The sequence below is a fragment of the Mandrillus leucophaeus genome, unplaced genomic scaffold, assembly GCF_000951045.1.
Source record: "Mandrillus leucophaeus isolate KB7577 unplaced genomic scaffold, Mleu.le_1.0 Scaffold103, whole genome shotgun sequence".
Lineage (NCBI taxonomy): Eukaryota > Metazoa > Chordata > Mammalia > Primates > Cercopithecidae > Mandrillus > Mandrillus leucophaeus.
The window spans coordinates 4,824,165-4,844,811 of record NW_012098432.1 but is presented as its reverse complement, the minus strand read 5'-3'; the positions used below and the strand labels follow the sequence as shown (position 1 = coordinate 4,844,811).

The 20,647-nt window shown below is 44.3% G+C and overlaps 1 protein-coding gene and 1 long non-coding RNA gene across 3 annotated transcripts in view; one reads left to right on the top strand and one right to left on the bottom strand.

Moving 5' to 3' along the window:
* LHX8 (LIM homeobox 8) overlaps nucleotides 1–15,021 on the bottom strand; it is a 33,060-nt gene extending 18,039 nt beyond the window's left edge. Inside the window, exons 1-6 of one of the 2 annotated variants that reach the window (XM_011977798.1) lie at nucleotides 14,847–15,021; nucleotides 12,685–13,189; nucleotides 6,763–6,849; nucleotides 6,191–6,352; nucleotides 2,360–2,481; nucleotides 118–338 (exon numbers count right to left, since the gene is read on the bottom strand). In XM_011977798.1, coding sequence (XP_011833188.1) covers nucleotides 118–338; nucleotides 2,360–2,481; nucleotides 6,191–6,352; nucleotides 6,763–6,849; nucleotides 12,685–12,702 — 610 coding nt within the window. In that variant the 5' untranslated portion in view covers nucleotides 12,703–13,189; nucleotides 14,847–15,021. Of the gene's footprint in view, nucleotides 1–117; nucleotides 339–2,359; nucleotides 2,482–6,190; nucleotides 6,353–6,762; nucleotides 6,850–8,489; nucleotides 8,557–12,684; nucleotides 13,190–14,846 lie in introns of those variants that run through there. The other variant, XM_011977802.1, reaches the window with a different exon arrangement.
* On the top strand, nucleotides 10,364–15,637 carry LOC105538070. Its single transcript, XR_001005836.1, has 2 exons — nucleotides 10,364–10,609; nucleotides 15,216–15,637. It is a non-coding gene; the product is annotated as an uncharacterized LOC105538070 (long non-coding RNA).
* Nucleotides 15,638–20,647: the final 5,010 nt, after the last annotated feature.

Below are 20,647 nucleotides of genomic sequence, written 5' to 3'. Positions count from 1 at the left end.
TTTTACCACACTTCTACGTTGTACAAAATAATGCATTAAGATTACCTTAGGAAAAGTTATTTTTATTCCTGTATTTACTGTCTCAAAAGACTCAAAAGTATTTAAGTAAATATTTACCATTTTCTACTTCTCTTTTTAAATTATCCAGCATGCAGTCATAATGCACTCTGCAGAGGACTTTCTCTTCCACCAAAGCAAACTCCTCTCCTGTGGAAAGTTGCCTTTTGCAGGAAAAGCAGGCAAAGCATGCCAAGTGATAGACATTCCCCTTGGCTCTCCGGACCCAGTCAGTAGAATGGATGTGTCTCCCACATCGAGAGCAGCGAGTTCCATACCTTCTACATTAAATAGAGGTGTAGAAGGTAAATATTTTAATGCCTGGTGAGATATTCATCAGTCAAATATTAAACCAGCACATTATGTTATGCCATTGAAATAATCTAAGTATTTAAATATTGTGAGAATGAAACAAGAATCAGTTATTCTTCTAAACGTCAGTATAGTAAGCAATCAAGATGAGACAGGGTCACAACTCAAACCTGTTAATAAAAATAAGACCTTTCCTCTGTTCCTCTAAAAGAAGATCAAAGTTTTCTTTTAAAATGATTATTAAAATTCCTGTTGTTGTATCAAATATCAGTACATTTACAAATTTAAAGAATCAAGATAAACACACACACTCTGCAGACTGAAAATCTAAAAGTACAAAAGTATGCTGAATATATTTATACTGAAACACTGAAGATATAATGACTTCTTAAAACCAAGTTAAGATGACTAAAAATGATTTAAATATTATTTTTAAGATGTTAAAATACATAAATATTTAATGTTGGAATTATCAAAGAATGTACATAACAGAAATTCTTCACCCTGGTGGGCGAGAAAGGAAAAGTCAGAAATGTTTCCTTTGGTGAAAAAGCTATTGTATTGCTCTCCATAGGAGGAAGGAAATATTTTCTAAATTTTCAGAGTCCTAACTGGACATTAAATGCAGGTCAATCTTAAAATACCAAAGTTATATGTAAATAGTTCTTTTTTTCTTACAGCCTGAATGACTGGAAACTCTTTGTCATGTCTCCTATCACAATCACAGTCGTGGCCCTGCATGTCCAAATCACACTAGATTAGTCAGTATCTATTTATTGATAGATATATCTTTAAAGTTATTACCACTTGTTTTTTTAGTTACTCTGAAAAACAGAATTCTAAAGATAAATTTCACAATATAATATGACATGAAGCAAGGAGTTTAAAAATCCTAAAGAACTAGACTTTCACTTGTCGAATCTTTCAAACCAAACCTTTCAAAGGGCTTTAAGTTACCACAAAAAATTAAGATTAGCCTATCCCAAATGAATGAGGAAGCAAATTATTACTAATATTAAAGTAATGAAAAGTAAACCTGCTGAGAAATATGCCTTTTTGGTAATTATAAAATTCTGTGATTTTATAAAAGACTCTAGGTCTCATAAATTATTTTAAACTACCTAGCAATTTTTATTCAAATTAATCACTAAACTCTTTGAAATCATTTTTTGAAATGGAGTATAAACATAATTAGTATTACAACCTTTATTATATAGTATTAGTTTCCCCATCACAATGAACATTTTTTCATTTAGAAAAGTAAATAAAGAAAATATGTTATAATTTTTAAAAGTCATTCTTGAGAAATATTTTAATTTCTAGACAGTTGTTCATACAGAATTATATCTTGGAAGAAACTTTACATTTAAACTATGGAGAGAAAATGTTATCTAATTTCAGATCTCATCTAAAATCTCATCTAATTTCAGAAACTGAAGATTGGACAAAATAAATAGTTTGAGGCAGAATTAGATTTGGTGTATTTATACAAGAATGGTCAATTCTTCTGAATACTATGGTTTATCATGGTGTCCAAACCCTTAGAATTGTATAGGTTTATAAGTAGGGATCATTCTATGGTAAACTGGTAAAAGCATAACAAAATCTTGATTTTTCTCCCCCATAATGATTTTATTTCATCTAACCATTCCCACCAAACAGGGGCTTCATCATAAGTCATCTTGTTTTTCATACTTTTTGCCTATGCACAGCAAAAAAGTTTCCCTGTTTGTAATGCCTCAAACTTTCACTCCCCAAAGTGAAAGTATTATTTAAAATTAACTTTTGTCTACTGAATTCCTAAAAAGGATAAACATGCTTATTTATACACATTATGTCTCAAACATGAAAGCACTCTCATTTTGAAATTTCTTAAATATGAAAAACTGGGCTTCATTAAATAAAACTGAACAAGAAAAAGCCTATTACAAAAGCCTCTTTGCATAATAATTTCTTCCGGTATCTACTAAGAAAAAGCTTCATAGCATACCTGAAATAATCAAGTTTGCAGAAAATGTCTTTGTCTTTAATATAACAGCTGGTATGCCTTCCTAGGGAGGTTCTGCAAACACTGCAGGAGAGACACCGGACATGCCAGCATAGGTCATTCACCTGTGATGGGAAGAGAAGCCACTGTAATACCATATTTAAGAAAAGTATTCATTGGTTTTGTGTATTCGGCAATTTTAAAAACTGGCCCCTTAATATATTAACACATGCTCTGAATGTTTTCATCCAAAAGGTGTCATTTTTATAAACATGTATCTGGACATAATTATCTTTTAGACCTCAACCAAAAATTTATACTAATATGTGCCACATTTTGTGTTTATAATATTTTCTATTCCTTTGAAGAATTCAGGTTGCTTTTCCTTTCTTTCTTAAATGGAATCTTTATGAACACAGGGAATAATCTGGTTACTTTAAAGTCCTACATGCAGGTTTTTTTGTTATATTTTACCAAGTTCTTCCCACCATGAAACCTTGTAGTTAAAGAAGACAAACACACACTCTCTCAACCTATTTTTTGGCTAAACAATTATAAACTGTATACTCCCTAAACAGAGCAATAAAGAAAGTGAAAACGTGGTTTTGTGAGATAGTTACCCATACAGGACAGAAATTGCTCAGATAAATTTAAATGTTGATGTAGCAGAAACCTGTGCTCTCTTCTAACATTAAACATTGTACAGAAACAATAGAAGTTAAGTAGTAAAGTATATTGGTAAAACTGCTTACTGATTTGGCTACAGGAGAAAAAAAATAAATTTAATCATAAGTGGTTCTAAAAAAGCACCCAATGATTGTTTTCCACTTACACTTCAAGTAGTAAAATATAAGATGGTATTTAATAAGGTCAGTATTTTATACTTTCTAAATAGGAACCTGAAATACTTTCAATCCAGGGAACAAGTCATAATTACTCTCACTTTATACTGTTGCCATTATATTATAAGAGCTACAACTTTAGCCCTGGATTATGAAGATGTGTATTAGATAGAACTGGCTTGCATCCAATGCAGGCTCCCAAAGTTTGCTCTTGTTAAGTGGACACAAGAACCTGATTTATGCTTAATTGAATTTCATGTAAAAGAATAGTAACATACAAAAACACCAATTACACCCTAAAAATGGATCCAATGACTAAAATAGGGAAATAAATGACTGTGAGATATGGTTTTTGCTCAACTATTCCATAATAAAGACTACGTGTCTATCAAATTAGAACTACTGTTCAACATGTTTTTCTCTGATATATAAAAGGTACTTCGAAGCTGAAAGTTTTACAGACTTCTAATTACAGTTATGTGTCTCTTTCCAAAGCATTAATGAGGGTCTCATTTTGATGACATTTGAAAAGTTTTAGTCTTTACAAGAACTTGGAACTTACATGCTCACTATAGACAATATTTAAAATAACAAAGAAAACAGAAATAAATCTGAGGAAACTGGAATAAATAATATTAACAATGTTGAATACTATCTTGGAAATAAAAAAGTATTTTCCTCTTTTTTTTCCTAAAATGGAACCAATCAGTATAAACTCTAGAAAAACAGGCTTCCTTTAAAATTCCACTGTTTAGGGCCTTCTGTATTTCAGTCTTACCCAGGATTTTGTTTTGTTTTGTTTTGTTTTGTTTTTAAAGCAAGGTTTTATTTAGGGCAAGAGCCATGGCCTCTCTCTTACTCCCTTCTAAAGCCAGACCTGGTTGTCACCTTTTTTCAAAGTTTACTTTCCCCCTAAAATGTCTCTTTATCTTCAATTTCTTTGCTAGAGAGTAAAGTAAGGTGAAGAGAGGAGATTCTGGAGACTATAAACCTACTATTGATCTAATCTGTACATGTCTAAACATATAACTTGGACCAAGCCAGAAAAACCTACCCAAAGGACAGAGCACTGAAGTATTAAACAAGGCAATAGATGCTTCTAACTCCTGTCATACTTTTCTGTTCTAACTCCATTTTATTTGCCTTGCAAGATGGTGTTTTTCTATATTAGTTACACCCTCAAATAATATTTCTATACTAGGTCTAACTTTAAAAAAAAAAAACAAAACAGTGACTCAAGTTAAACTCAAACTTATCTGCAGGAAGTACTCAAAATGGAAAAAAAAAGTTAATAATTCAGTTTTTGTCAATCATATAGTATCAAGCTTTAGAACTTACACACTAAAGAATACAAGAAGTGGTACAATAACACTGCATATGGAAGACTTCATTGGCAGGACTCCTGCCCTATTACAAAGGAAAGCTTTATGTAACTTACTTAACTTAGATTGTTATACAATACAAAGATATGTGTGTATATATATACATATATATACACACACACGATTAACACTAGAAACTATTATCTATTTCAGAGGGTGTGTTAAATGTCACTTCACAACTCTTCTGTATCTTCTCTGCTGTGAAGTGTTAGAGCCTTCATAGGTCTACTCAGAAACATTCTTAAAGATTACAGCAATTATTGAGAGGGCTCATTAAAAATAAGATGCTTGTTTTAACCCAAAAGATGATTTTGCAATATCCAAAAGTCTCAGTTTTAGCAACATGGAAAGTGGGATCTCAAGAATGCAGATTTAAAGAGAAAGCCAATGTTAATTTGCCAACTTTAAGAATCAACCACCAAGTAAGATTAATTTAGTCATTTTTAAATCTTTTTACCAAAACTTCTTTTGGCATTTTGTCTGTTTTATCTATAGGGTAGCCTTCCCATTTTACAGATGAAGAAGCTTTTTATGTTGAGGTAGAAACTTAAAGAAACCCATTAACACGAATTTTGAATACATACTCTCCATAATTACTCCTTTTGAAAACCTAAGCAGGGTGGGGAGAGAATAGAAAGTGAACTGTTTTGCTACTAATTCAGTGTAGGAGAGACCATTATTTTAAACAGCGGTTTTAAAAAGCTATTTAAGTTGAAACCCCATGATATTCTGATTAAGACACATGGGACCATGATCCTGTCTGCACTGAGGTGGATAACTGTGGCCTGCCAAAATTTCTAATCTAAAATTTCCCAATATTTTAAGAGAAAAGTAAAACAAATTAAGACAATCAACTCTCAAAACACACTTGAAACACTTCTTCCCAGGCTGTGTGTGTCTAACTTTACATCAATTTCCATTTTCTCCCCAAGCACTCGAGATGACAGCATTGAGTGGCCTAGAAGTATTAAACCTTAATAAGAGCAGGAAGGTATTGAAATGGTTTTTATTTAAATGCACCTATAAACTTTAACTTTGCAAAAACCTCAGGTAACTGTAAAAAACATAGGACTGTATTTTTAAAATTTGTCCAGAAAAGATCCTTTAAGCTACTTTACAGTGGCTCTCACCAAAAGAGACACTGTAAAGGGGAATCAGTTAATACATACCGACTTAAAATTCTTCTAAGCAGGCATGGGCGTGGACGTTACTGGGGTGGAGAGACCGCAGTCCGTTTAGAGGAAACAAAGATGTTTAAGAAAGGAATAATACGGGGCTGGGTAAAAAATAACTAAGCAGGTTTCCGTCTCAGAATGGATAAGGGTTTTTCCACTTCCCTTCCACTACAAGTCGGTGGCTGACTCCAGCGCATCCACACCAGGATGTGTCACATATTAGCTGTTTTGCAACGACGTAGAAGAGTCTGGGATTTCTTCTCACTTTATCTCACCGCATGAGTTGCCCTAAACTGGGCTAATTTTCTGCGAAAACCTACAACCTCCATCCAGAACTTGAACGGAAAGGTTGGTGGGAGGAACATTACTTTTTTCCCAGACCTCCCACGCTAAGCCCGCGTCCCCTTGGGCCTCGCGCCCGAGGCCCTGTCTTACCTTGAGAAGGTATTTGTCCACAATCTCCAGGCCGCAACTGTTGCATACACACTTGCCAGGGGGGCAGCCGGAGCCCGAGGCCATGGACCGGGGCGAGGACGACGGGGACAGCGGGGCCGAGGAGGAGCACGAGTCCTCGTCCCCCGCTCCCTCGGGGCTCACCTGCAGGAAACCGCGAGGCGCAGGCGGTTCTAGATCCCTCCTCCCCTTCGCATCCCACCTACCCACACGGGCGCCCCCACCGCCTCCCCTCCCTTCCCTCTGGCCACCCAACCCCACCCACAGCTTCTTGAGGTTACGATTCTCGCCCTCTTCCCCGAGTACAAGCTCTGGCCACGCACCCGCCGGGGCTGCCGACCCCTGACCTTTTCGGACCCCAGGAGTCTTGCGGTCCTGCCCTCCTCGCCGGCCAGCTAAGCTTCCCACCCCACCCAGACCCTCCCCGCCCCGTCCTCCGTCCGCTGCAGGAGAGGCCAGCTGGGCCCTGGAAGGAGCTCAGGGACAGCTGCCCTTCGTCCTGCCCCGCCTCCCCACGGCCAGTCTTGCGGGCACCCGAGCCCCTCCGCACTCACCAGTCCCTCTTCCCCGGCGCCTTTCCGAGTCCTCCCGGCCGCCAGGGCTGTAGTCCGCCCGCACTCCTCCGACATGGGCCCCTGGCACTGCTGAGTAGGAGGGGGAGAAAGTATGGAGAAACAGATCAGAAGTTCCGAGCGTCCTGTGCGCCCCAGCCCTGGCGCGGGGAGCGAGCTAATGAAGGCCCTCAGAGCGCCGGGCAGCGCGTGCAGCCGTCACGGCGCCTAAGCCCGGGCGCCGCAGGAGGGCTGGCGCGCAGGCTCCCTCGCTGGCCGCTGGCGGCCGCCACCCGAGCGCCGGTAGCTGGCCCGAAGCGCATCGGCGCTCCCCGGGCTCCGGGTCCCCGGGCACTTCGGTTCCCCGCCCCTCGGCAGGGGATAACAAGTTAATAACAATCATCCCCGCACAAAGCGCTTTCTTTCCAGACGTCAATCATAGCGGAGCGGGGAACACCGGGCTAAAGGGGGTGCGGGGCAGGGGGAGGTGGAGTGCGAGAGAAGAAAAGAGGATTGAGAAGGGGTGGGAGAAGAAACTTGATTTCTTTAATAACCTCAATTAAAAGAGCAAGACACATATATTTTTTAAAAGGGGGCTTTTTGAATAGGATAGCCCGAAAGGTGAAGAGGTTTAATAGGATACTTGAAAGCTAATTACAGCGGGATTTAAGAAGCCTGGTGTTTGTTCCGATGACAATTTGAATGAAAATGCTTCAGATTAAACCGAGCCAGCAGCTCTTTCGTAAACTTACAGCAATTAGAGTCGCGAGTGATTTACACTCGTTTCTTTAAGGTGTAAATTGCCACTTATTGCTCAGTAAGTCAACATTTGAGCTACTAAAGGATTATTTTTAACCAGCGCAAAAAGCGGGTAGAATAATGGAAAATATCCAGCTGAATTTAATTTGTGCCATTAAAAGAACTCACGCAACCTCGGACAAAATGTTTTAAAGAAACAACGCGCGTTACTCAAGTGTTTCTAAGTATTTGCAAGAGTTTTGTTCTTAAACGAGAACGCAGCGTCTCTGGGGTTAGACTGCTTTCGTTTCCAAAAACTCTAGCTCGGGGGCGGATGGGTCCCCCGAACTCGAGCCGCTCACATTTCTGCATTTCTGACTGTTCGCCTCCCCTTCTCCCTCCCTCTGGAAGCACCAGGCAAGATACCAACCTGGGGGCCTCCAGGACCCTCGGCCGAGACCCTCCCTTTCTGGGGTGCACTCCCTACGCGGGACCCAGCGTAGCTGCACTGAGGCCGCGTCCTCACACACAAAGGGCGTTTAAGCAGAACAGCTCGGTGTTCGCCTGGTGTCCCCAACCAGCTTCGGAGCAAAGAAATAGTCAGGGGCGCCTCGCGCGGGTCCTGCTGAGGCACTCAGGCTGCCGATGATTTCAAACTTAAAACACCAAATACCCATAGGTCCTGCCTCCAGAGTGAGGTGAGAGCTTGTCAGGTTCCCCAGTCTACTCAGACAAACCGCGTGACTCGTTTTGTGCCCTGCGGTTTTCTTTTGGCATTTTAGGTAAAATGGCTCTCCCGGCCAACCCTGGGATCCCAGAGGCCTTTCTGGAGCCCCGCAGAGGGAGGTGTGCCTCAGAGCCAGCAAGTGTCCGCGGGCATCCTAGCGAAACGAGCCGGGTCTCCGGTTCAACCGACAACCGCCCAGTCCTCCCGACCCACTCTCCCGGACAGCCACGATCACCACAGCAAACAGAACAAAAGCACGACTCACACGGACCTGAGAGCGCCTTAGGCTCGAGGCTTCATGTCCCAAATTACAGTCTCCATGTCTCAGGTTAAGTGAGCTTTTGGGGAGGGAGTGCAATGATTACTGACTAACGCTACTACGTAATAATAAAAAAAAAAAATTGCCAGGTCTGAAGATGAGGCCGTTACAGGTAGTTTCTGAACCTCGTTTAGGAGCCCAAACAACTCTAGTTTCAAGGACGCTGCGATTCAGCGGGTCTGGCCAGGCGTCCGCTCGCTCACCTTCTCAGGGGGAACTGCCAGCTCCGGCACGTCCTTTTCTTCTAGTTTACACACAAACATCTGATCGCTCTTCCAATACATGGCACTGCTAGGGCTGCTTATCACATACCAACTCCAGAGGGTCAGAGGCTGTCGGTGTCTGCCGATCTCCCCCCTCCCCCGCCCCGATCCACTAATAAAAGCTGATGCCGAGAAGGATAATGCTACAAGTGTGTCTTCGTCCAAAGAGGCCGCTGTGGCCTGACCACTTTCTGATGAACCGTAATTCCTTTCCCGACTTCACTGAGCTCTGTCCCTCCAGGAAAAGAAAAAAAAAAAAAAAGTTTTGTTTTCCAGAGGGTGGAACCTAATATAAAGGGAGGGGACATGTGGGGGAAAGTCTTTTCCTGGAGAAATAGCCTCACCTCTTTAAGGAAAACCCGCCTTCTCTACATGTTAAAATCTTTATCAGGACACGCTAACTGACTTCAGGTTTAGTACCAAAGAAAAAAAAAATGGGGGATGTCCTGTTAACTTGACTTTAAAAAATCTGCTGTCTGCATTTGCCATAACTTTTAAATTCTCGCTCCCCAACCCAAACCTAAACAAAGATTCAGGTTACATCTCTTTCTGCAGCAAGCAGAAGGGGAAGTGGAGGTCTGGGTGACTTGAAAGTTTTAGTCATTCTGTTGAAACCCGCAGCTCTCCGGTCTAGCCGAGAAACGCCACCTCTCCTGGCAGCCTGGGGGTTGACTTATCTAGCAGTTCGCGCTCCCTCTCCGAAAAATTTTCTCATTAAGATAAAGAAGGAACATCTGAGCAACACAAAAGCTTATGATTTGCGACTAGATTTGAAATCAAGGCCACAAGAAAGACAAAAGTATGTTGCTAATGAGTATTGCTCTTTCATCTCCTAGACAAAATTTAAGCCCTAGCAGCCTTGGTCTACTGCCTCAAGTTCTGACTGCGGGCGGGGGAGCAGCGGAGGGAGGTACTCTGGGTACCGTAATTTTGATTAAGACTGGAAGGTGTGTTTGTTTAAAACAGACTCTTTGTGGGATAAACTTTATTTCATTATTTAGTGCATAAAGGCAAATTTGGTTAAAAGATTATTTTTTAATGATTTTTGTTTCCATTAAAAAAACTAAGCAAACTTCTGAAACTGAGATCTAGGAGTCTGTTTCTTAAAGGCCTTTAACAGAATGATAGGATTTTGCTTTAATTACGTGGAAATATATATGTAAACACACACACACACGCACACACACACATGTCTTATCTCCTTGCCTTATTTGTGTAGAAGAAAAAGATCGAAAGGATCTTGCCCAGAACCCAGCTCGGTCAGCAGCCGGCTAGCGGAGGAGATAGATAGCCTTTCCTGTGATGAAGTGAGCCTGCGCAAAAGTCTGGGACCGAGTTCCCACTACAGATTTAGTTTTTCCTCCATTGCATTTTTCTCCCATAAACACTAGAGTCTTCAGAGTATTTTCCTATCGCCATTGTTTTTCTTTTCGCGCAGCTGCACACAAGTTAATATTAGCCATCCCCCTGCAGGTCCTCTCTGGGAGATCTCGTTTAAATTTACTGAGCGAAGGGAGGAGACGCTATAATTAATCTGTGCCCTCTTAGAAAATTGAAAGATTAGGGTGGATTGACTTTTCAAAAAGCTAACTTGTGCGTGGGAACCAGAAAGACTTGTGTTTTTCATCAAGTGCAAAAATCGGTATTGGGGGTGGTGGGGAAATTCACATAATGCATTTTCCATGAAATAGCATCGTTCTGGAGACCAGTCTTCTGAATGGAAAGTCAGAGTCGTGCAGAACATTGGCGCCATCAGGTCGTGTATAGAGCAGGATTTCGTTGAAAGTGGAATTAAACATAAAGGTCCAGTTTGGATATTTAATTACTCTGTGTGTGTGTGGGGGGGGGGCGGTTTAAAGTGAATCTGGGGTACTGTCTGGCTACTATCGAGGAGAATTTATCGCGCGGGTCATTTGGAGATCCAGAGAGAGCTAGAGCTGTGTTAGGGAAGTAGGGCGGGGGTGCGGGCGTTTATGCGGTCTTTCCACCCACCCTTGCCTAATCAGGCGGCTCTCAATCAGGTTTTCAAAATACTAATCTTGATCTAAGAGCGTCTATCTCTGCATAAGTGGAGAAAATAATTCATTTTTAGAGGTTTCTGGGCTTGGGGAAGAAGAATGGTCGTCAGACAGGAGCAGAAGCCCTGAAAGATTGGTCTGGCCTCGCTTTACTCCAGGCGCCTGTGGGATGCTGACCTGTCCCATGGTGCAGCTGCGCGCACCCATCCTTGAACTGTAAACCTCTGGGCGGTGAGTCAATTTCTATGTCCTGGCGGTATAAGCCTTTGGCTCGGGGTCAAGTGTGCAAGAAGAGGGGAATGTGTTTGCTATGAATGCCAGGGCTGATCGTCCTGTCGGTCTGGGTTACAACGACCTTCTGACCTTTTGTCAGGGGCTGGCGTAGGAAGGTATAGCTTCTTCATAGTGGCCGGGTTCCTTGGAGCTGGCGTCACACCTCTTACCTGCGCTCGTCCTCGGCTGGGGCAAAGCAAAAGTACCTTGCTAATTTACAGGGGTACTTGGGCTAAAAATCAAAAGAGTTTTTTGTTTTTGTTTGTTTGGTCTTAGAAATGAGGGTTTTTAGCCCAAACTCCAATTGATTCCAATTTTGAACGAAGACTCTGATCAAGAAAACATTATCTTGTGTGTCCACAGGTGGAAAAGCAATCGCCTGCGTCGTGACAGTTCCTACCTACTAAATTGAAAATTTGAAAATCAGAGACCGCAGGCCCACCCAAGGTGTCTACCAACACCCGCGGATCACCGGGCTTTTTGCAAGCCCATGGGAAAGACAGCCTGAGAGACTTCCGAGTGCCTCCTGTCCCAGGCTGTGCCTTTCCTGCTCCAGGGAAGCTTTGAGTGCATCTCCCTAAAAACCGATGGGGGCAGGGAAGGGGTCTAGATCCTGTGGAGCCAGGCCTTGATTGGAGGTCCGGGGCTGGAGAGAGGGAACACCAACCCACCCCGACCCCCACAGCTTCCACTCACCCGAAGAGCTGCCTAATTGGGCTGCGAGCAGCTGCGAAATTTGTAATCGTCTAATAAGCCTTCCGCCTCGGTAATTCTTATCAAAAGGCATAAAACTGATATTTTCACACCCAGCTCGCACTGCAGGCGCCGTTTATAAACATCCTTCATCAGTGGGATGAAATTAAGCCTGCATTGACAGAGGTCTCTGGAACTCGATATTTAAAAGCAATAGATCCGAATTAGCAAATTATAACTTTAAGTAGGGAAAGTCCCCACCAACTTGACTACAGAACCCTTTGCCTCTGAGCTCCTCGGGATGAGTAACCACACGTTTGAGAGAACTTAACCTGGAGGTTCCGCGGTGCTCAGGCAATCTCCGGAAACTCGGATCCCCGAAATACGCCTGCTATGGCTCCTCCCGCCCGCCTTCTAGGAACTCGCCTGGGTCAGACCTGTGGAGACCGGGGCGAGGCACAGCTGGAGGCTGGGAGAAAACGTGGTCAAAGGAGGCGCATCCAGGACTCCCGGGCGGCCTGCAGGCGCAGTACCAGAGCCCTGCTCTTGCGGATCCGAGCTTTACCCGGCCCGCGGCCCTCACCGCCCACCTCCGGGGCACCAACGCCAAGGGTACAGTGGGCCAGAGGACTGTAGGAGGCGGTGGAGGATGGGGAGACTTTCGCGACCATAAGGAGGTACAGATTCCGGCAGAATTCTGGTGGCGACTCCTTCGATCCCTGAAGGTGAAATCTCAGCTAAAACCAATCTGAAACTGCGGTTGTCACAGTTGGTTCAGGGTTAGGAGACGGTGTCTTTGGATTTTTGCCCTCCCCCCCAGCGTAACCATTATAAATATTAGTCTGGGAAAAGACTTTAGGACATTGCTTCTAGAGGTTCTTTCCACAAACTCGCGCTGCTCAGAACCTGCATAACCCCTCAGGGATGGCAGAGCTGTAAACGCGCTCAGCTTGGGACTTACCGGTCCCAGACTCCTTTTTAGACCTTGCCACCCACAGTTTCTGAGGGTAAGAGAGGGGCGCGTTTATTCACGTCAGTGGAGGTCGCCAAAAACGGGCGAGGGCCTCCGTCTGGGACCCACAGGTCTCTCCCACTGTGGGCCAAAACTGAGGTTTGATGGGCTTCCCAGCTAGGCAAGCCTGCTCCACGCGGGACACCCGGGAATCCACTGGTGGGCAGACCCGGCCTTCGCCACCCGCCCCGCGGCATTCCTCACTGCAGTCTGATACGCCGGATGGGGCCAGTTGTCTCGAGCGGTTCTGGAGAACCAATAACGGAAAGCCAAGTTCTGCGACCAAAAGCCTGCGCCAGTGACTCGGTGTTTCTTTTCAGCCGCTGCGCAGAGCGCCAGTAACCTCTCCCCGTCCGCTACGGAAGGAATAGGGGAAGCGTTTCCAGTCTAAGAGAGAGGATGGGAGAGAGAAAATTAGGAACCAAACGGAGCCCGAAATTAAGCAGGGCAGCCTGGAAAGCCTCCCGGCTAAATGCTATGGCGCGAAACGCTAAAGCCCGTTACACCATTTATTCATTGTGACATTTCCAAGCCGACAATCGCGCCTTAAGCACGCCTGTGGTTTGGAGGTGCCGGTTTTATATGCATTTTACCGTTTAGAATGATAAACAAATCAGGACCAATGGAAACCTGATTCTAACCTGTTTCTACAGAACTCTGCCTGGATAATTCTGTAAAAGCCAAAGTCCAAGGTGGAGGGAGGAAGGGAGAGAGGGAGGGGAAGAGAGAGAGAGAGAGAGAGAATCCAACTCTTTAACCGCCTCCCTTTACCGCGTTTCCCTACAAGTCCCAGGCTAACCGGGCGGATATAGCCTTGAGTTCGCTGATAAAGAAGGAAGATGGAACCGAGACTCTATAGGCTTCTCCTCCCCTTCCACATCCCCGTTTTCCCGCTTCCCCAGGGATGTCTGAAAGCCCAACTGGGCCAGTGTGGCAGGAAAACTAAACTTTATCTAAGTGCAAAAAGGCAGGCGCCAGTTGGTTTTCTTGGTTTCTGGGGATGGGGTGAGAGGGAGAAGCGGGACGCTGCGAGCCTCCTATTCGCAGAATTGGATGAGATTTTGATAAGAGAACCCTCAGCTCAGGTTGTTAACCAGTGTGAATGAGCCCCACACAGACCTGTGCCATCCGCCCACAACTTTGGTGTCTAAGGTTCTCCCCAGCAACACTTCCACCTCCGGTGTAACTCATAAAGCCACATTTTTACAAAAAAAGTTGGCCCAAGAATCTTGAGCCATGAATTTTAAAAACTTAAATAACTTTTATACGCATTTCTGCTACAGGAGAATGGTTCTTGTAATTGTGGCAAGGTTTTCTTCCTTTCCTTTCTCTCCTCCTCCTCTCCCTTCCTCCTTCCCTGCTTGCCTGCCTTCCTTTGTGGGAGTTCAAGGTTTAAGAGGTTGGCAACGTGTTATTATAGTAAGAGCACAGGTTTGAAGTTAGTCACATCTGTAATGGAATTTTGAGCAATTTAAAATTTTAACACTTGAGCTTTCTCATTTGTAAAATGAAGATGGCATCACTTGGAAACTGTCATAAAAATCATAATGTTGAATTAAGTGTTCATACACACAGGAGGTTCTCAGTGAATATAATCTTTCTCCTACTACATCCTCCTTCACTTCCCTAGAGAGGTCTGGATGTAGAGGAGCCACCAAAGGCCCAATTTCCCCAGTGAAGAGTAGGTCAATGTTCTTCAGCGAGTTGACCATTTCCAGGGGTTCAAACGGTCACAGAGGCTAGACGCACCTCTCTGGGCTGCAGAGGCTCCAGAGATGAGTGCAGCTGCCTGGAGCCACCTCTATCGTGGCAACTAGGTCCAAGGATGCACAATGAACACCTTTTTCATCTCCTTTATTGCTGGTTTATATGAGAGTTAATCTAGCACGTTCAAAAATGCTTGGCACCCTTCTGTCAGTCTGCACAACCTTCTGAATACTCTGAAAATGGCAGTAATGATAGCTGTTGATTATTATTTGCCAAACGCCCCCACTGACGTTGTGGCACACAACCCTACTTTAATTTGTCCAAAGTCATATTTTACCAAGCCAGGGCAGAATTCCAACCCAGACATCCGATGCGAATGCCTGACTTTTAACTACTTTGCGGTGTTTGCCCTCTTTACGGTGAGTTCAGAAATTGATACTTTCAGTAACTGGATTCATGATAGTTCTTTACCACTCCAGCACAAGTGGTCCAGCTGCTAGCCTCTTGCCTCTGCCCACTTCCGCTGAGCAGCTAGGGGGCATCTCGTGTCCTGTGGGGAAGAGCGCCCCCTTCCCACCCCTACTCTTGCTGGGCAGAGGTTAAACAGCATTGAATGAACTGAAGTGCAGAATAAAACAGCCACGAACAGGAAAAAGGAGAACGCTTAAATCGGCGGTAAAATCTTTCTCTCTCCTTTTCCTTGCAGATTACATAATTCGATGTCTAATCATCAGCTAGTGGATCAAAATCTGGATTGGATAGACGGTGACTCGATCTCCGACAGACTGAAGTCCTAAGGCCTGTGTTCACTTCTGGAACTTTCCTTTGGGCCTTGACCGAAACTCCTGTTATTGTGTGCAGTAGCAGAGGCTGCGCTGCCTGGCTCAGTTTGTGCAAAGGCTATTATATTGTTTCTCATTCACTGACCCCTCCGGAGAAGTCTTTAGCAATAGTTTTTTTCCCACACAAACGTGAATAAAGTCGACCCCTGCAGTTCTTCCTGAAGCTCTACAAGCTTCCTGGATGCAGGAACCGTGTGCTGTTCCAACGACTCTCTGAAACCTAGTTCAGTGCCTGGCACTAGACAATAAAAAATTGCTTTCTGAATGAAAGTATATGCTGGCAGGCGCAGGGGGTTTCATGCCTTTCTCTGCCTTGGTAGTTCTAGCGCTTCCTACCTCTTTGCCCTTCTTGCCCAGTTCCTGCATCTTTCAATCCCTTGAAAAGCTAGGTAAGAAAGGGCATGGAAATTCTGACATAATCATTAGCAAGTGGCTTGTTTTTTTGTCAGATGCCCCACTGATGTTGTGGCATACAACCTCACTTTAATTTGCCCAAAGCCGTATTTTACCAAGCCAGGTCAGAATTCAAACCCAGACAACCGACACGGAGGCCTGACTTTTAATTACTTTGATATTTTTGTCTTATAACAAAGGCTTATAAGCTTATAACCTCCAAGGGATCCTCAGGCATCATGGTGCATTTGAGTTCTTCCCTCCTGAGAGACCTTCAGACCTCAGCGTTTACAATTAAATTGGGAAACCTACTCTGGGTGCCTAAGAGACCAACTGGGTCAGGGTCTCTGTTTATACAAGAGGCTCTGGGGGGGCCAGTAGGAAAATGTTGGATAGGAGAAGCCTGTGGCAAGCCCCCATAGACAGACTCTGGATGCGCACTTTGAAATGCTGTGTGTGATGGCCAGACATTGATGTAGATTTTGGCTTGCTACAGGGTAAAAAGGGGACCCAAGGTGGACAGTCAGAATGGGAGCTGAGGTCATTTGGAGCCAGGTGCTGCTGCATGCTGTCCTCTCTGAACTGGAAAGGAGATACACCTTCATTTACAGTCCACAAAAAGGAGGAAGAACAGGGAGGAGACAGGAGGGCAGTAGATGGAGTCTTTGCTCTTGAGTAGGACAGGTTCCACTCTACAGCAGGTCACAGTAGTGTGCCCTGGGTGCCTTGGCGCCTGAGCCTAGTCTCTCCCCAGTCACAGTCCATCCAAGGAGGAATAAGCTCTCGTCTAGGACTTGACTGGGATTCCAAAGTCCTGAAAAAGGGCTGGAAGACACCATGCAACCTGGAATGGTTTTACCAGCGCTTGCGATATTGAAATTACTCAGCACTAAGGGAGAAAGCACTAGGGCCTTATTCTTAAGACTTGGTGTGTCTTCTTGGCAGACACACTAAGATTTGCGAACTCAGCTATAACTGCTATAGGCTTAGAAACACAACAAAAATTGTTTTAGAAGTGGTTAATCCCATTTCTTTCCCTCAAATACCACCCCCTCTTCCTCAGAAGGACCTCCAACAAGTGTTTATTATTATTACTATTAATTTTAAATGGAGTCTTTAGGTTGTTCCGACTTTCAGTAATAACACCTTGATCTGGCTAAGCTCTTTACAGTTTGCATCATTGTTGTTTTTGCGTCTCAAAGTTTTGGGAAGAAATAAATAGGCAGCAGTTTCTTTTGAAGCTTTTAACACATACGATGCCTTTTCAAGGTTTCTTTCCCCTCTTCTCATTCAGAATACTTCTGCCCTGCTTCGCTAATATTTTGGGGTATTGTGTGGGGGGAGGAACCTCTTGCGTTTAAAAAAATAACTTGGATTAATCCATGTAAATCTGTCTTTTAAAGGTCAGGATGCAGGAAAAAAGTATGCTGTAAACTAAGTCAGAATTCCTGCTTCTTTAAACCACCCTTCCCCCAGGCTGAGATAACTTTTTTCCTAAAAAGACTTTGTATTTTTAGAGATGAATTTGCATCCTTTTATAAGAAGTACCATGGATTGTTTACCTTTGCCTGGCTTTTACATATGTTGTCATATGTAGTCCTCACAATCTTCTGTTAAGTAGAATGTATTATTATGCCTGACTCACAGATGGGGAACGTGAAGCTCGGAGAGGTAGCCCACATTCTCACGACAAACTAGCGACAGAGGATGAACCTAAACTCATTACAAGGTCTTAACCATTGTGCTACCTGTAAATAATATTTTGTGGCCTTGCATGTTGGCTGTGTGGCTCCTCCCAGTCTCCTGAAGCATTATAATAGAAGTGAGAATTCTCTTAGAAGACCTTGAGGATGGCGGGACTGGGGGAGTGGGGTAGGAGGGGCGAGTCTTGAGGGACCTGAGCGCTGCGCACGGTTAGGTGGGAATGGAGTTAGACACGTGTGGAGCTTGGGTCTGGGATCGGGGAGCGGGGAGGAGAGGGAGGGGGATGGGCTGCAGGATGGCAATCAGCCAGGGGAGGGAGGTGGATCGCGTGCTGGGCGAACACTTTCTTATCGCCTGCTGGTCATAAATATTGTTGCATTTCCTTGGTAACACCCCAACGCCCGAGGCGAGGCGGAGGCCCGCAGGGCGCGTCCATTGGGAGTTGAGGCCCTTTCTCGCTCCCGGAGGCCTGAGCTGGCGCCTGCCTTCGAAAGTGACCTCGAGAGAAACGCCCTCGAGCCAGGCAGGTCCCCACGGCTTTGAGGTCCCAGTTGTCCAGCCCCAGTGCAGGTTGGGAGCATCCCCACCGCGCGGTGCACTCCGGGAGGCACTGCTTTCAGGCCCCAGTTGTCCAGCCCCAGTGCAGGTTGGGAGCATCCCCACCGCGCGGTGCACTCCGGGAGGCACTGCTTTCAGGCCCCAGTTGTCCAGCCCCAGTGCAGGTTGGGAGCATCCCCACCGTGCGGTGCACTCCGGGAGGCGCTGAGGCATTTGGGCGCAGGGCTGGGCGATGAGAGCCGGCGCCCCGGAAACAAGCTCTGTTCGGGAAGCAGGTGGAGGACCCTGTGTGATCCTCTGCCCCGCCCCTCCTCATCACTAATCCAAAGTCGGTGTGGGTGGCCGCGGCTCCGAGCGCCTGGACGCCTACCCGAGCCCAGGCCCTCAGACAGGCTCCTCGCGTCGCCCTGGTGGGTTTGACCGCCGCCCTCTTCGCATCCTTTTCCGTGGGAAACCCCAGGGCGGAGGCTTCGGTTTCACATGGGTAACATTCTTCTCCTGGAATCAGATCGGTCTTCCAGAGGATAAGACCTTTCTTTCCTGAGAAGGACAGCCTGAAGGAGACTCAAGGCCCAAGCCCTCCTTCCCCTCCGCCGTATCTACTGGTAAATAGGTAGGTAATTCTTGCCCAACACTTGAAAAGCTCCCTCTGTGCACATTCGAGCACCCCACAGAACGCTGTGAAAATAAGAGGAAAAACCACAACCGAAACCAGCAACAAACAACAAGGCCACGGGGGCAAGGCCTAACTAGGCCAGAACAGATAATGTGCCTGGGTTGTCCTGTGAGGTGGACAGGCTCCGGATGCCCGAGTCGGGAAGAAAGGCTGGAGGGAGTGATACGGCCGGGGGAGGCCGCTGTCATTTCGGAGTGGCTTCGCCGCTTGCCTTCCTGGGGCGCGGCGTCTAGGCGGGCAGGCAGTAGCCCTGAGGGCCAGGCGCTAGGGGCCTTGGGCCTCATCATCACCCGGAGGCCCGCGATTTCAGCCTCTGGGAGGGCTTCCTCGGGAATTCGAGTTTCTTCTACTTGGCTTTACTTCCTGTGCCAGCCATAGCCCTTGGTCCTTAGAACTTTTAATACTATGGTGTAAAGCTTGGGCAAATACATGTAACTGACCACGCATGAGTATATAGCCCTTTTAAAAGGTAAAAGGTGTGTGTGTGTATGTGTGTGTCTACGTCTACCTACGCGCGCGCGCCTGTGAGATTCTTCTGGGCTGAGAATGTTTTCCGTTCCAAATGATGAATAGGCCTTAGACCCTCTGAATTTCTTAGGTTAAATCAAGGACTTAGTTTCTTTTAACATGTATGAATAATTATATCATTAATTTTGGCCACCCTCATAGAAGTTTAATGCCAATATATAAGAGAATGCAAAAGGGAAAATATTTGTATGCCAGGTTTAGTCTGGAAAAGTATCGGTAGCATTTCGTATTTGACAAAGACATACATTTACAATTTTTTTTTCCCCAGCTGGCAAGGGTATTGTTTTTAAATGTATATTCCATGATTATTGTTTCTGTTTGGTACTTTGGTCATTTGAAACACATCTGTTTCTGATATCGTTCCTGTGTTAAGCACACACTATTGTGTTAGCAAGATTTTACACCATCTGTTTAAGAAAATTCTTGCCAGTGCTATTTGATGCCCTGTTGAACTTTAGCCAAACTTCATTTTATAATGTTCTGTCAGTCCTGAGCATATATAATATATTTTAATGAAATTATGCTTTTGTATTGACTGACAGACATTAGAAACACATTCACATAGGTCAAAAGCATTTGAGCTAAGTGTTGGATAGGAAGAACTATTAAAATAGTATAAGAAAAATATTTGGAAACAAAACACAACTTTAAAATAAAATAACCCAGATAAACAGTTCTCTCTCACGTGCACGCGGGTGCACACACACACACACATACACACACTCATACAGAACTTGGATGTGGCTATTGGGAGTTAATGTATAATTCTGATAATTTGTGTATTTCTTCATTACATTAAACTTGGAATTTGTATCTTTGACATTATTCCAAAGGTGTAATAATTGGCTTTCAAAATAATAAAATAGAATAACATTGTAATGGGATCATATTAAGTATATATTAAATGTAACACAGACGAGCATTGAGTCTACCTAAAGTGGTATTTTTTTTTTTAAAATTTTGTGGCTACTCATAAAAGTTTTGCATTACATTATCAAAAGCTAACAAACTTAAGGTCATTTGTGACAATCCAAAAAATGTTCAAGCGTCTATACTTGATGGCTAAGCTTACATCTAACAGTGGAATAACTGCAAGGCTGGAATTGGCTAGAAAAAGCAAATATTGGCTGTGTATTTTCAAATATCTTTTCTAGAATGGAACACTTTGGTTGATAGATTGACCTATTTTGTTTACATCCAATATGTGTACCCCAGTATAAAGCTTTAAAAATGGCAACTTCTCGTGATAGTTTAGTTATAAGTCTAGAAATATCAACCTTGTCATTTGGTTTAATAAGCTTCTGACACTTATTCCTAGAAATCAGTATTTTTCAGTTAACAAATAAGTTTGCTTTGTGATCTACCAAAACCAGGTTGTCACATTCTTTCAGTTGGTACCTGGACAGACTGCTTTTATTGCTCATTAATCAGATGCTG